General features: G+C 48.0%; 1 protein-coding gene across 19 annotated transcripts in view; it reads right to left on the bottom strand.

Moving 5' to 3' along the window:
• Positions 1-2,142: 2,142 nt before the first annotated feature.
• Positions 2,143-12,703, bottom strand: part of RASAL2 (RAS protein activator like 2) — a 221,868-nt gene continuing 211,307 nt past the window's right edge. For 8 of the 19 annotated variants that reach the window (XM_083621540.1, XM_083621525.1, XM_083621532.1 and 5 more), the window contains 5 exons: positions 10,272-10,406; positions 9,013-9,215; positions 8,371-8,458; positions 6,045-6,075; positions 2,807-3,593 (listed from right to left, as the gene is read on the bottom strand). In XM_083621540.1, the coding sequence (XP_083477666.1) occupies positions 3,451-3,593; positions 6,045-6,075; positions 8,371-8,458; positions 9,013-9,215; positions 10,272-10,406 (600 nt within the window). In that variant the 3' untranslated portion in view covers positions 2,807-3,450. Of the gene's footprint in view, positions 3,594-6,044; positions 6,076-7,675; positions 7,734-8,370; positions 8,459-9,012; positions 9,216-10,271; positions 10,407-12,703 lie in introns of those variants that run through there. The other 11 variants (XM_083621541.1, XM_083621527.1, XM_083621536.1 and 8 more) reach the window with 5 other exon arrangements.

Here is a 12,703-nt window from a genome sequence, read left to right as displayed (position 1 = left end):
TTTGCACTGCAAAGTTTGCGGCAGCACGTGCAACAAAATGGCGTCCAGCATTCAAAAAACCCCTCAGCTTGCATTAACTAGCCACACACAAGGCATGCAAGCTCCACCCCCCAGTCGTTCTTAGACTTCTTATTGGGTGAGCAACACAGCCGAGCAACACAGTTGGAGCCTCCCTCCTCCCTGGCTGGCAGGGAGGGAGGGAGAGGAGCTGCTTCCTTTGAAATTTAAGGGACATCATTTAAGGGACATCCATCAATAAGGGACAGCAGCGGGACATGGCACTGGAATAAGGGACTATCCCTTCAAATAAGGGACACTTGACAGCTATGCCACTGTCCCTCAGACCATGTGGTTGGCTGGACAATATTTTTTTTGGGGGGGGGGGGGGAAACGAACCAATTCCTATGCCCCACAAATAACCCAGAGATGCATTTTAAATAAAAGGACACATTCTACTCATGTAAAAACACGCTGATTCCCGGACTGTCCATGGGCCGGATTGAGAAAGTGATTGGGCCGCATCCGGCCCATGGGCCTTAGGTTGCCTACCCCTGCTCAAAGCAGACCAAAAACTAGTATGAAAAATAAAGGACAAAACTAGGCATGGTATAGCTGCATCAGTGCCCGTTCTCCATCTCTTTCCTTTCTTTTTCCAAACAGGCATGGGGGGGCCCAATCGCAATCAGGATATTGAAGGGAAAGAAGGGGGGGAGATCCTACTCTGAGGAAAGCTCCTGATAAAATTCCTCCCCCACCAGTTGTTTAAAGGGAGAGTGTGCAACCCTGTTCAAAACAGACTGCATACCTACTCCTGGACCAGCTGACCTCCCCCCCCCCCGCCCCAGACCAACACTACGACCTTTTAGCATGCCCAGGCCTTTTAATGCTGCATTTTTGAGACATTCTTAGGGTGTGGGTTTGAGCCCCACATTGGACAAAAGATTCCTGCACTGCAGGGGGTTGGACTAGATGGCCCTCAGGGGTCCCTGTCAACTCTGTAATTCTGATTTTATGTTTTGTCTTGTGCTGGATGTTGTGAACATGCCCAAGTCATTCAGCTCAGTCTCAGGCCCTGCTCAGTGTCCCCTGTCTACTGAAGGAAGGCAGATGGAGACTGGAAATAGGGCTCTCTCTATAGTAGCTCCTGTTCATTGAATACCTTTCCTGATCTTCTTTCTTGCCCAGGGTTTCCCATTGTATGCTTTTCCTATGCTGAGTTTTAACAACTCCTTAGATGTTGAGATCTTGTACTCTGCTTTTACTGGCAACTATTGATTATATTGGTTTTATGCATACCACTCTTGCAGCCAATAACAAAATATTAAATACGGTCACCCACATTCTTTCCACTACCGACCTCACACATGGGTTCGTATCATCCATAGGCTCCCTGGGGCCTAATGAAAAGGGAGACAGCATACATGTAATGTGACTAAGCCCACATTTCCAAGTAACCACACCCAGTGTGGTTTAATGTACATATTAAAACAGTATGGGAGACAAAGTGGATCATTTTGGCACCTCATAAGCTGCTGGCTACAGGACAAAACAGCAGTCTCTTAGCAAGCAGTGCCTTCTGAGCGCTGGCCCCCAAGAAAAATGAGAATCACCTAAATAAATCCAGCCCCATACTAGCAATGCATTGCAGGACACCATGAATAGCTGAAAGATGCTGAGAGGGTCCAGGACCTGTCCATCTTTCCACATAAGTTGCCAAGGTGACTTGAGACTGAAACCACGTGGGAAGCTGAACTGAACTTCCTCCAGGAAAACATGGAACTGCTTTGCCATAAACTGCCATGAATCTATCTTGAGCAGGGCTGAGCCAAGATATTTTGGCACCCAAGGCAAACCCCCTCATGGCAGGGTCTAACAGAATTTGAGCTGTACACCAACTCCATTGAAAACTCAGATCTGCTTCGAATGATGCACAAAACCTGCCACTTTCGCTCATGGGCCCTGTAATCCTGAGGTCATAAAAGTGCAAGGCTTCATCAATGGTTTGTTCAACAACTCAACATTTCAATTTCTAGCCTGGATGAACAGCTAAAGTCTCCTTCTGAGATTTCTTAGGACATTTCCACTCACCCCAACTCACATGGCTCCATCTTTCATCAGTGCAGACACAGGCTGAGTCCAAAGTGTTTAAAGTTAAAGTTTATTTTGTAATTCTTTGTAGGAATATCAATAAAAGACCTCAAATGTATCTATATCTGTACATATACAAGAAACTGTTCAAAAATATTCACAGAACAAAAATAAATCTTCTTTAGAACAAACCCAGACAATGAAATGCAGAAGTGGTCCAGCATTACTGGCATAAAAATACAGGCTTAGAGAGGGGGACGGGGAAACAAGGTATTGTGTTAAGGGGGAAACCATATCAAAATAAATTATTCAAAGCTAACATTGCAAACGAAACAAAACGAAACAAAGGAAAGGGGAGGAAACAGTCCTGTAAGATGACCTTCTTGTTAAGGCCCAGGAGGCAGCAGAAAGATTGTGAAAGGACTTGTGGAAGAAGGTCACACCACAACATGCTGTCTCCTCTCTTTCCTCCCAACACTTTTGGGATCTAAGTTACTGGAAGGATAGAGATTTCTCTGTACCAAGATCAGAATGGTTTGGGGAAGGGGCTTGACCAAGATCAGCACAAAGCTGCCTCAATGGTCCCCAAGCCTGCCTGCCTGTCACTGGCGGGCGAAGGTGGGGGCGGGGGCCCGCCCTGGGTGCCATCCCGGGGATGCGTGACATCATGGTCGTCCCTGCCCCTGGGGCGCTCATCGCTCACTGTGCACCCCCATACCGCCGCTTGCCGTGCACCCCCCTGACGCGGGCAGGGCGCCACGCCCCCTGGGACGCACACCAGTCACACCCCTGGATGTACGCCGTTCCTGGTGTCGGAGCAGGTAGCTCCGCCACTGCTGCCTGCATCAGAGAAGAGGTGGGATTGGGTGCGCGGCTTCCTTTGACGGGGGGAGGGAGGGAGGCAGGATGGCAATCCTACCTTCCCCCCTCCCCCCGTCAAAGGGAACGGTGCAGCCAATGCGGATCCCGCCTTCCCCCTTCATCCCCCTCCATCAAAGGGAGCCACAGGCAGCGCAGTTGGTGATGGCTGCCCTTAGGGGCTCCGTGCTGCCGTGGCTCCCGCCATCTTGCCTCGCCAAAAGACATTCTGATCTTGGTACACAGAAATCTCTCTTCCTCATCCCCAAAGAGAAGGCAGAAGAGAAGAATTGGGAGGAAAGAGAGGAGAGAGCCTGTTTTGGTGTGACCTTCTTCCCCAAGCTCTAGTTGTGCAGTATTTCTGCTGCCTCCTGGGCAGGCAGGCAGGCAGTCTGGGGGAACGTTGAGGCTGTGGTGCGGACAGGCTTGGAGTGGGTGGGAGAAATGAGGAGCTGGCAACTGGCAGGTGAGAGAAGTTGCAGTTAGCAGCTGCTGTTTTTAAATTCACCGTTCTCCGTGATGGAAAGCCTGGTGGGGTTGGTGGGGGAGATGCCGTTCCGAGCCTGCATGCTGTAGTGTTCCTTCACTTGCGTTAGGGCACTCATGAGCCGCGTGTTGGCTGAGTCCAGAGACAGGATTCTTTTTTCCTGCAACAAAACACACTGATTCAGATCAGAACTGCCTGGCTTCACTGCAGCGAGGCCTTAATGACTTCACAACCTGCAACATCTGGGTCTCAAGGTGAGCAGCAGTTCTCTAAAGGAGGGCTGTTGCTTTTTCGCCATAGGCTGATCCAGCCTGGCCAGGGCTCTGCAGCAGAACAGAACAAGCCTGCCTCTTTCTGCTGCCCAGCATCTGTCCTGTGGAAGCTGCCAATTAGCCACGTTTAAAAGCTGATTTAGTGGTGGATCATGTAAGATCACAGAGGCAGAAGTCAGCAGGGAGATTCCTGGAGATTTAATGGGTTAGTTTTTGAAGAGAGGAAAACAGAAAAAGGCAGCAGGAGGATATGAGAAAGAGGATTCTAGAGTGGTGGTGGAGTATGGATTGGGACCCTCCAGAGACACCCTCCCACTGAGAGAGGGCTTGCAATACACCCCAGGGACACTGAAAATTATAAATGCGGATAGATGCCAGCAGTGTGAGGGTGCAGCAGCAGCACAGGGGCAGCGGGGGGTGGGGGTGGGGAGGGACAGAAAGCAGCCCGAAGCTGGAGGGAAGGAAGTATGCATGACAGGAAGGGGCAAGGGGGAAGAGGGAGAAGGGGGGAAGTTTGTGCGAAGGGTGGCAGTGATGGTAGGGTGATGGGGAAGATGGCACTGATAAGACACAAAAACCAAACAGGGCGCCTGGCTTCTTAGACCCATTCCAGCTCAGTTACTCCAGGACTCTGCAGAATCAAAAAGCCCTTTCTGGTTTTGATTCAGAAACTAGGGGCTTTTGCGTTAAAGAGACAAGAGAAGGCCGGGGACATGATTGGCGGACATGTAAATCTCTGGTACTACGTGGCAGGGGAGAACCAAATCAAAGAGGCGCAAGGACTTGCTTTGGTCTAACCTTAACTTCCAACAAAAACTGGCAGTCGTGTCAGGCTGGCCGGCCTTCAAGTGGAAAAACCACGAGATGTGCTTGGGCATTCCTGTTTCAACAGGAACTGATGCAACATGCAAGGGCTCTGTAGGGCTCAACACAAATGAGGGAAGGCAGAACAATGTACAGAGGGCACAAACATGAAGGAATGAACACGTCACTTCCCTCTGGAGACAAAAGGCAGGAGACACACTGAGTGCTGCAGTTGCTGCACAAACTCTGCTGGTGGGTGGGGCACAAGCCGCATGGCAATGGAGAGAGGGGGCACAGCAGGAGTGGCAAGGTCACTTCCAAAAGCACTACCTTAGCCAAAGGGGTGGGTTTTCCAGCACTTCCTCCCAGACGCGGCTGCTCTGTGTAATCTGAGGCCTGAAATTCTGAGAAAAGTAGCCTGCGCTGGAGGACAAAGGGTTCGATATGCAAGTCTGCTGCTAATGTATACACCTGGGCTTCAGGAGAAGCAACTCACAGTTACCAACATTCATGCGAGAGCTTCCACATTTCTTGCTAAATTCAGAACCCTTCGTGGTCTGGGTAGTTTGGGCTGCTGGGAGCCTTTCACTCATTTACTTCCCCATAATGTCCAAAACAGCTCTCGGTCATGGGAAAGCACTGCGATCCATAAGGAGTATGTGCAGCACACATAAGCGATGCATTTGCGAAGACAGTATCCCACTTTTTAAGGCACTACTGCACAGAGGTAATACTTTTAGAAGGAGCAATCTGTCTATACATAGAGGAAGCCTGCCTAACATCAGCTCTCTTCCTGACTGAGGTCCTTCTCCCTGCCAAAATCTATCAGTTCATTCTCGATAAAAGGAATAATTCCAAAATATCTATCACAAAACAGGACTTTGAAAGGTGCCAAGCCAAAGTCTTGGACACCAAATGAGAATCCCCAACACTAGAGATGCTAGAATTTCAGAATCCGGGTTCCACCAACTGGATTCGGGGAGGGGGGGGTCCGATTATGTTAAGACACATTTTGGTGTCCGGCTCAAAAAGCCCTAAACGTGTGTGCAAAGGGGAATCAATCTGGGGGGAACAACTTCCAGTTGCCTCATGACCATCCTTATAATTAATCTAGTTCATTTTTCTGAATCAGTTTTAAATTATATTAAGAGGAGCTCCCTACATACACCATACTTGACTCAGAAAGAATGACTGCAAAATTGCAGATGAAAAGCTCTCACTGCTGCTGAAATAATCCAGCAAGTTCTCTTATTTAAGGTTGACCCTGCTTCCGCTGGCATATGAACAGGGGTGCATTTGTCCCTTCTGTGGCGATTCAAATTCAAAAGCAAAGGCGTGAGCTTGGGAGTTCAAGGAGAGGGGGCGCTGACGACACCCCTCCGTCCAAAAGCAAGCATGGGGCAATCCAAGCTTATTCCAAACTGTCTCTGGAAGAGGCGCAGGGAGTGGCAGGAGCTGGAATGTGTAGGGGGAGGTGAGTGCGCCAGGCCAGGGCAGGGGGGTGCTCAGCTAGAGAACTGATTGGGTGTACTTGCCTGCTTGAATTATCTCATCCCCATTTAAGACCTGTAATTTAACACAGCAGTGATGTCACTTGCAATCACAAATGGAAGCTCAGTGCACAGTGAAGCTCTGCGAGTTCATGGAGGTGCGCGGGGGGGGGGGGGTAAGAAGTGACATCCAGGGTCCCCCTTCCCCATCCAGCAAAAAGAGATTGACTAAAGAAACAAGAAGTGCCAGGGGGGTGAAATTTGGGGCAAATCATCCTAAAAGCTGATGCTACGAGGGTGAGAGCTCCTTGCTTCAGAGCACATGGGCAAACCAATGGCCACATGCACTTCAGCAAACCAGCAGCGACCGAGTTCAGGGCTTTTGCTTCCTACCACTCTTGCAATGGCCTCTCATACAGTCATGGTGGCTCCAGCCAGGTTCTTGGTTGCTGTGGGAAACTGAGGCAGCTCTGATGCATTCCTATACCCCTCAGCCATCTTCTGGAGAATAACCCATGAAATGATTAAGTACTGGGGAGTTGCGTCCAGAGCTTTAACCAATGGCATGTTTCTGTCACAAATCATTTGGGAGTGGTGCCCTCCACATAGAAACAGACCTTATTCAGCCCAAAACACTCTGTTTGAGTCCTCAAGTTAGACAAGCGGCTCTGATCGAGCTGCTGTGTAATTAACTCAGTCTTGCAAAGAAGTACTTAGAAACTACTAGCCCTTCTGCCTGTACAGATTGTGGCCCCAGAGCAAAAACAAAAAAAACCCTTGTTTCTGGAAAAGTTCCCTGGAGAAGATTTACACTCATGACAGGAGATCAGGCAATACAGTCATACCTCGGGTTGAATACGCTTCGAGTTGAGCGCATTTGAGTTGTGCTCCTCGGCAACCCGGAAGTAACGGAGCGCGTTACTTCCGGGTTTCGCTGCTTGCATATGCGCAGACGCTCAAAATGACATCACGCGCATGTGCAGAAGCGATGAAAAGCGACGTGCGCGTGCACAGATGTGCCGTCACTACTTACGTTTACTTCTAGATGTGAACGGGGCTCCGGAACGGATCCCGTTCGTATCTAGAGGTACCACTGTAACTTGTTCAAAAGCATAAGTTATATGCTTAGATCTGAACTGAGAAATCATCATGGAACAGCTGGGAAAAGTAGCCAATAGGCAAGCTGCATACTTGAGGGCAGGTGCAAAGGGGGTTGGTTAGCCCTTCGCAATAAATCCCTCGGCTTGACCAGAGTTGTATTAACAGTCTTTCATTTGTAAACTATTTACAAAGTACAGAGCATCTCTTCAAGCATCCGAATGGTCTGTAACGGATCCCAGGAGTGGGGCTTCCTGCTCCACCTCCAGCAAAGCAGCCTGGGCAATCCCAGACGTTGGCGTTGTTCTCTACACTTTAACCCTCTCCTGTCCTGGGTGGATAGAACTGGTGCCCCCTCTCCCTCTGATGGAGTGGTGCTGGTGCTCTCTAACATCAGGAAGCCGTGCCTCCGCCTCCCCTTGCTCTCCACCTCCTTCCAAGGCTGCCTCTTCTACCGGCCCCCCCCCTCCTCCTCCTCCAAACAGAAGGGGTGGAGAACCTTAGGCCTGGGGGACCAAACGTGGCCTTTGGACTCTAAACCACACCCTTCTCCAGGCCACACATGTCACCAACATCTACCTTGAATGCTTCTGCGCACTACGGTCTTTTCATGCTGGGTAAAGCAGAGGTCTATGGCTGATGATGAAAGACACAAAGACAAAGATTATCCAGCAATGATAAATACTATATGGGGAAATAACTTTGTGCTCCGAGGGCAAGGGGGATTCCACACAAGCACAGCACACAAGAAGAGATCAAAGTGATTTCTCTTCCTGTGTGGCTTAATCCTCTTTTCTCTTTGCTGAGCAGAGAGCCAACAGAAGCCCAGGAAAAACTCCCAAACTCACTCCAGGAAAAGCAAGACAGGCGAAAATACATGCGCCCACATGCAGCTCCATTTCTCCCAACGCCAACCAAGGCAGGTGCCAAAGGAGGACGTTTCACAACAGGTACCATTCCAAGCTGCAGTCACCCAAGGTCACAAGCCAAAGCTTTGTCTGCGTCTCCAAGAGCACTCAAGAGCAGTCGCTCGGCCCTCGGCTGTGACCTAATGATGCTTTGAGTGTCAGGGGGGTACATGCTTTGACCCTACATAATCCAGGGAGCCTAAAGCAACAGCAAGCCTGTTCTGTACAAGGGAATAGTCCTTGCCTGCCCCACTGAGATGCTGCCATGGGCATTTTCCAGAAGTTGCTTCAGTGCATCAGTGACTGGTCACAGGAAGTGGAATAGTGGGAGCATTGCCTATAAGCAAGGATACTTCAAGACTTACCTGTGCGTCAATTATTTTCTGCTTAGTGTCAATAACCGCCTGCATCTCGGCATGGTCCTTCTTCAATTCCTCCTCAACAGCCATCAACCTACGGTAGAGGCAAATGATATAAGAAGGGGATCTTGCTGTGCCTTTGGGGCATCACAGAAAAACAACTCTCAACCCAGCAACTGACTTAAAAGACAAAAAACCCAACACATTGTGTTCCTCAGACAACAAGCTTCAAGCCTTTCGATGAGCTATTTGAAGGAAAGAGGAAGGTCTGAACTCAAAGGCAACACCCTCACACACAGACAAGGGAGAAGATGAGCTGGCATTTGAACTCAGGTCCCCCTGTCTGCTTTATGCAGTGGGCTCTAGCTAAAGAACACAGTAGATGATGGAGAATTGACTTCCTGGCTCACCCCCCTCCCCAATCTGCTGCAGGTTCCTTGCATGATCCTTAGCTGAGTGATTCATCTCCCTTATGTCTCTGGTTCCTATGTGCTAAATAAAGGTAATTTCCTCTTCTGCAAGCTACTGTTACATTTCACAAGGGAGCTGCCCACATGTGAAGATGGAAAGCTCAGATTGCAATTCTTTTTGCTCCTTCCTTCAAACTTTCCAGCCTCTCCCACTCATGACAAGACCCTTTCACCTTACCTGCTAATGATGCTCTTCATCTGACTATCCTTCTCCTCCTGCTGCCTTCGCAACCTCTCCTCGCTGTCTTCCAACCTGGCCTTATATTCCATCAGCAACTTTTGCATTTGCTGCTCCTGCACCAGGAGCCGCTGCTCGTACTCCTCCAGCCGCTGGCTCGACACCTTCAGGCGATCTTTGAGTTTGGTTATCTCCTGTTCATACTGCAGGTTGGGGGCAAGGATGGACATTGTTTAGTTAAAGCATTTATTAGCTCACTTTCCAGTATTCAAGGTGGTGTTCAATTAAAGTAAAGTAAAAACAGCAAGAAATTTGCAAAAAAGACCAAAAACAAAACCCACAGCAACCCTCAAATAAACGCCAGAAGAGACCAGCTATAGAGCTGAATCCAAGGCCAAATGGAAGAGATGTATTTTGCAGGGCTGACAGAGGGCAAATGGTGGACACCGGGGGGAATTTCTTCCCAGAGCTCCTGTGACATTTCTCACTCTGCATGGGTGTTGGTACTTGAAGCAGGGCCTGAGAAGATGATGCGGGAGATGACATAAGGAGATGCTCTTTGAGATAAAATAGGACCCGGGCTGTTTGCATACAGGCAAACCACAGTGCCCTGAACTGGACTGCACTGGAAACACCTTGACAGGCAGTGCAGGTGCAACAAAACCAGCTGGATGCGTTTGCAATGCCTCATATCATAAGGAGATGTATAGCAATATACTGCACTAGCTGAAACTTCCACGTTGACTTCAAGGGCAGCCCTATGCAGAGCATAATATAGTAGTCAAGCCCGGAGGTTCCAAAATTATCGTTCTGTAAATAGCGGCACTGCTAGGTATTTGAAGGTCTGAGAGAACATGTTCATGTCGCCAATTTGTGTATGTATAGATGGGAAATGAAGGCGGTGGTTTTAGTGCACACTGTAAAAAAAACACCAGTAACTGAAAAACAGAGGAAGGAGCCCTTAAGTCCCCTGGGCAATTCCCCCAATAATGTCCTTGCTTTGCCCAAGACTTGAAGAGATCCTGTTCACCTGTCTGGATTCAGCCTCTATTGGCTGGATTCAGCCTCTATTGGATTCAGCCGCTATTGGCACATCTGCCTAAATTCAGTTTCCAGACGTGATATTATATAACAACAACAGCATCCAGTTGTTTAATAACTGAAATACAGAGCTGGGTGTCATCAGCACTTGGAAATTTCAGGTGTTTCCCTCTTCTTGCAGACCTGTTTGGGACCCAGAGCTGGCATGCAGCCACTACCTTTTCTGCGTGCTTTGCTTCATCTTGGTTTTGATCAGCATCTTCCTCCTCTTCTTCATACTGCCCATTGTTGAGGACCCAAGCAGCTGTCCTTTCCACAGGCGACATTGTGGCAGAGTCTACAGGTGAATGAATCTGCAAGCAGAGCATGGGAGTGTGAGAGGCTCCCTATCTCACTGTTTGCCAGAAGGAGAGCTATCCTAGCCACAGGTTACACTCAACGACACCTGGAGCCAAGACACTTTTGCACCCACACTTTGGCAGCGGCACGAGACAGCCTGTTCTCCAGTGTGCTTGTGCCCCACTCCACTAATGTGCATGAAGGAATCACATTAACAGAGCCCATTCTGTTTCTCCTCCCATGTGAAGGGAGTAAAGGAAAGTATTTTTATTAATTCCATGGACAGATGCATGCAACATTATCAGTTAATAATGTTTTTGCTATAATCTGAAATCCAACACTGTGGGGTGGGTTTTGTAGTGCTGCTTCCATTTTAATATATCACAATGTGGAGGAGTTCAACCCTACATTTCAACATCTGTTCAGGCTGGGCCTGGCCAGGCTTGGGGCATCTTGCTCAAGGTCTCTAGTTTTCATTGGACTTTACTTCACTTAAACCTGGTTTGCAGTGACAGTCTCCCGGCCTCTCCTTCAATCCAGGCAAATCACAATTTATAGCAATTCTAGCTTATCAGAAGAGAAGAATTTTGGACGGCCTGATTGCCGGAAGACAGACTGTGGTATAAATAGGATCCACATATTCAATCACAGTGAAGCACTCTGCTCAGAGGATGCTCTGGGGTCTGTCAGCTGCTGACAAGACATATCACACTCTGCTTCAGGAAAGTATGGAACAGGAGCACAATACAAAGCAATCAAGAAAAGATGGTCATTTTTCTGTGAAAGACAAGATGCAGATGGCAAAAAACTCTTTCTTAACACCACAGCTGACTGCTTTAACTGCAACCCTATACACCAAGCAGGCGCTACCGTTTCAGCCTGTGCTCCGCTGTCCTGCAGGGAGCATTGTACAAGGAAGAGAGACTGTGCAACATGAGCCCCCTTGCTGTCCAGGAAAAAGAATGACTGCTGCAGTTAATATGCCTTGCTTAGAAAAGCCGCCAGGAATTTTTTTATCATGGAAGATCATTGGCCATTCTTCCAAGGAAGATGAGAGTGCAGAAGGGAACAGATTAGACTGCATTAGTTAGGCTTATGCAACCGCAGCCATCCCATTTATGATTAAGACAACAGCTGTGACGTTTTTAGAATAGCTGGCACTCTTCCCACCTTTGGTATGAATCTACTTTCCCCCTTTCTTAGATGAGCTCTGGAAAACCAGTTCAGAATTTCCCCCCAATGTGGCTGTTTGCAGAAAGGAAAAGCTGGCGGTAGAGGATGTCAGTTGGCTAGTGCGTGTGACGCCAACCTCCCTCCATGCATTCTGCAATCTCTGAAGCAGTCAGTATTGCATGGTTTTGAAAATTGTTTACACCTTTCAAAAAATAATCTGAAACCTGAACGTTTAAAATAAATGTACATGTGCTGATTTAACATGGCCGGGTAATCTACTTTAAGACACTTTTATGAAGGCAGAGGGAGGAGCTACACTACAATGAAGGGCTGATCAAGTATTAAATACTATTTGATTTTCTGATATTGTTTCATTTGTAATAAAAACAGTTATGTGAAAGAAACCGCTGAGATTATTCTTAAAATAGCATGCCCATCTCCACGTTAACGTTTCAAGTTTCAGAACACAACATTGCAAAGGGACAAAGAAGCAGCAGCAAACAGATGAAACAGGTCCACTCCATCAGCAGAAACCTAATTACATGAAGTTGCCCAATTCACTTACTTCATCATGAGAACCCATCCTAATAAGAGTAACTACAGCATTATAAAACATCTATTTTTCATATGTATGTTTTATATAAACTCATTTAAAGTGCATAGGCTGCATGCAAGCCAGTCCTCATGTTAAATGATGAAACGGGGGGGGGGGGGAGAGAAAGATTAATCACTTTCTTTGCTACTACAGGGGTTATAATGCTTCTCTCTACTTCTGCTCTCTGCCTTTCAAGGGACCTATGAGTTCCAATTAGTGCTAGAGGTAGATTTGAATAATTGCTGGCTTTTGTATTTTAAAAGAAACAGCAGCCACTGTGTCTTTGTTCTAGTATGCTTTCATGATTCAGTGCTGACCTGTGATCTACTTGCATTGGTTACATCAAAACAATTAAGTTAATCTGCAAAGAGCTTCCTGAACCTCATCTCCAGGCTTTCGCATACTGCAGACAGGGCTTCCCCCCTTGCCAGCAACGTTATTTCCTCCCTGGCCCCCTTTTTTTGCTTAACGTCCAGCCCGAAAGCGTTTTGTGAGACTCAAAGGCTCAATACTCTGCTAGGACTCTTGCTTGGTTCTAATGAA

The sequence above is a fragment of the Podarcis filfolensis genome, assembly GCF_964270895.1.
Source record: "Podarcis filfolensis genome assembly, chromosome: 6".
Classification (NCBI taxonomy): Eukaryota; Metazoa; Chordata; class Lepidosauria; order Squamata; family Lacertidae; genus Podarcis; species Podarcis filfolensis.
This window is presented reverse-complemented; position numbering and strand designations above follow the sequence as displayed.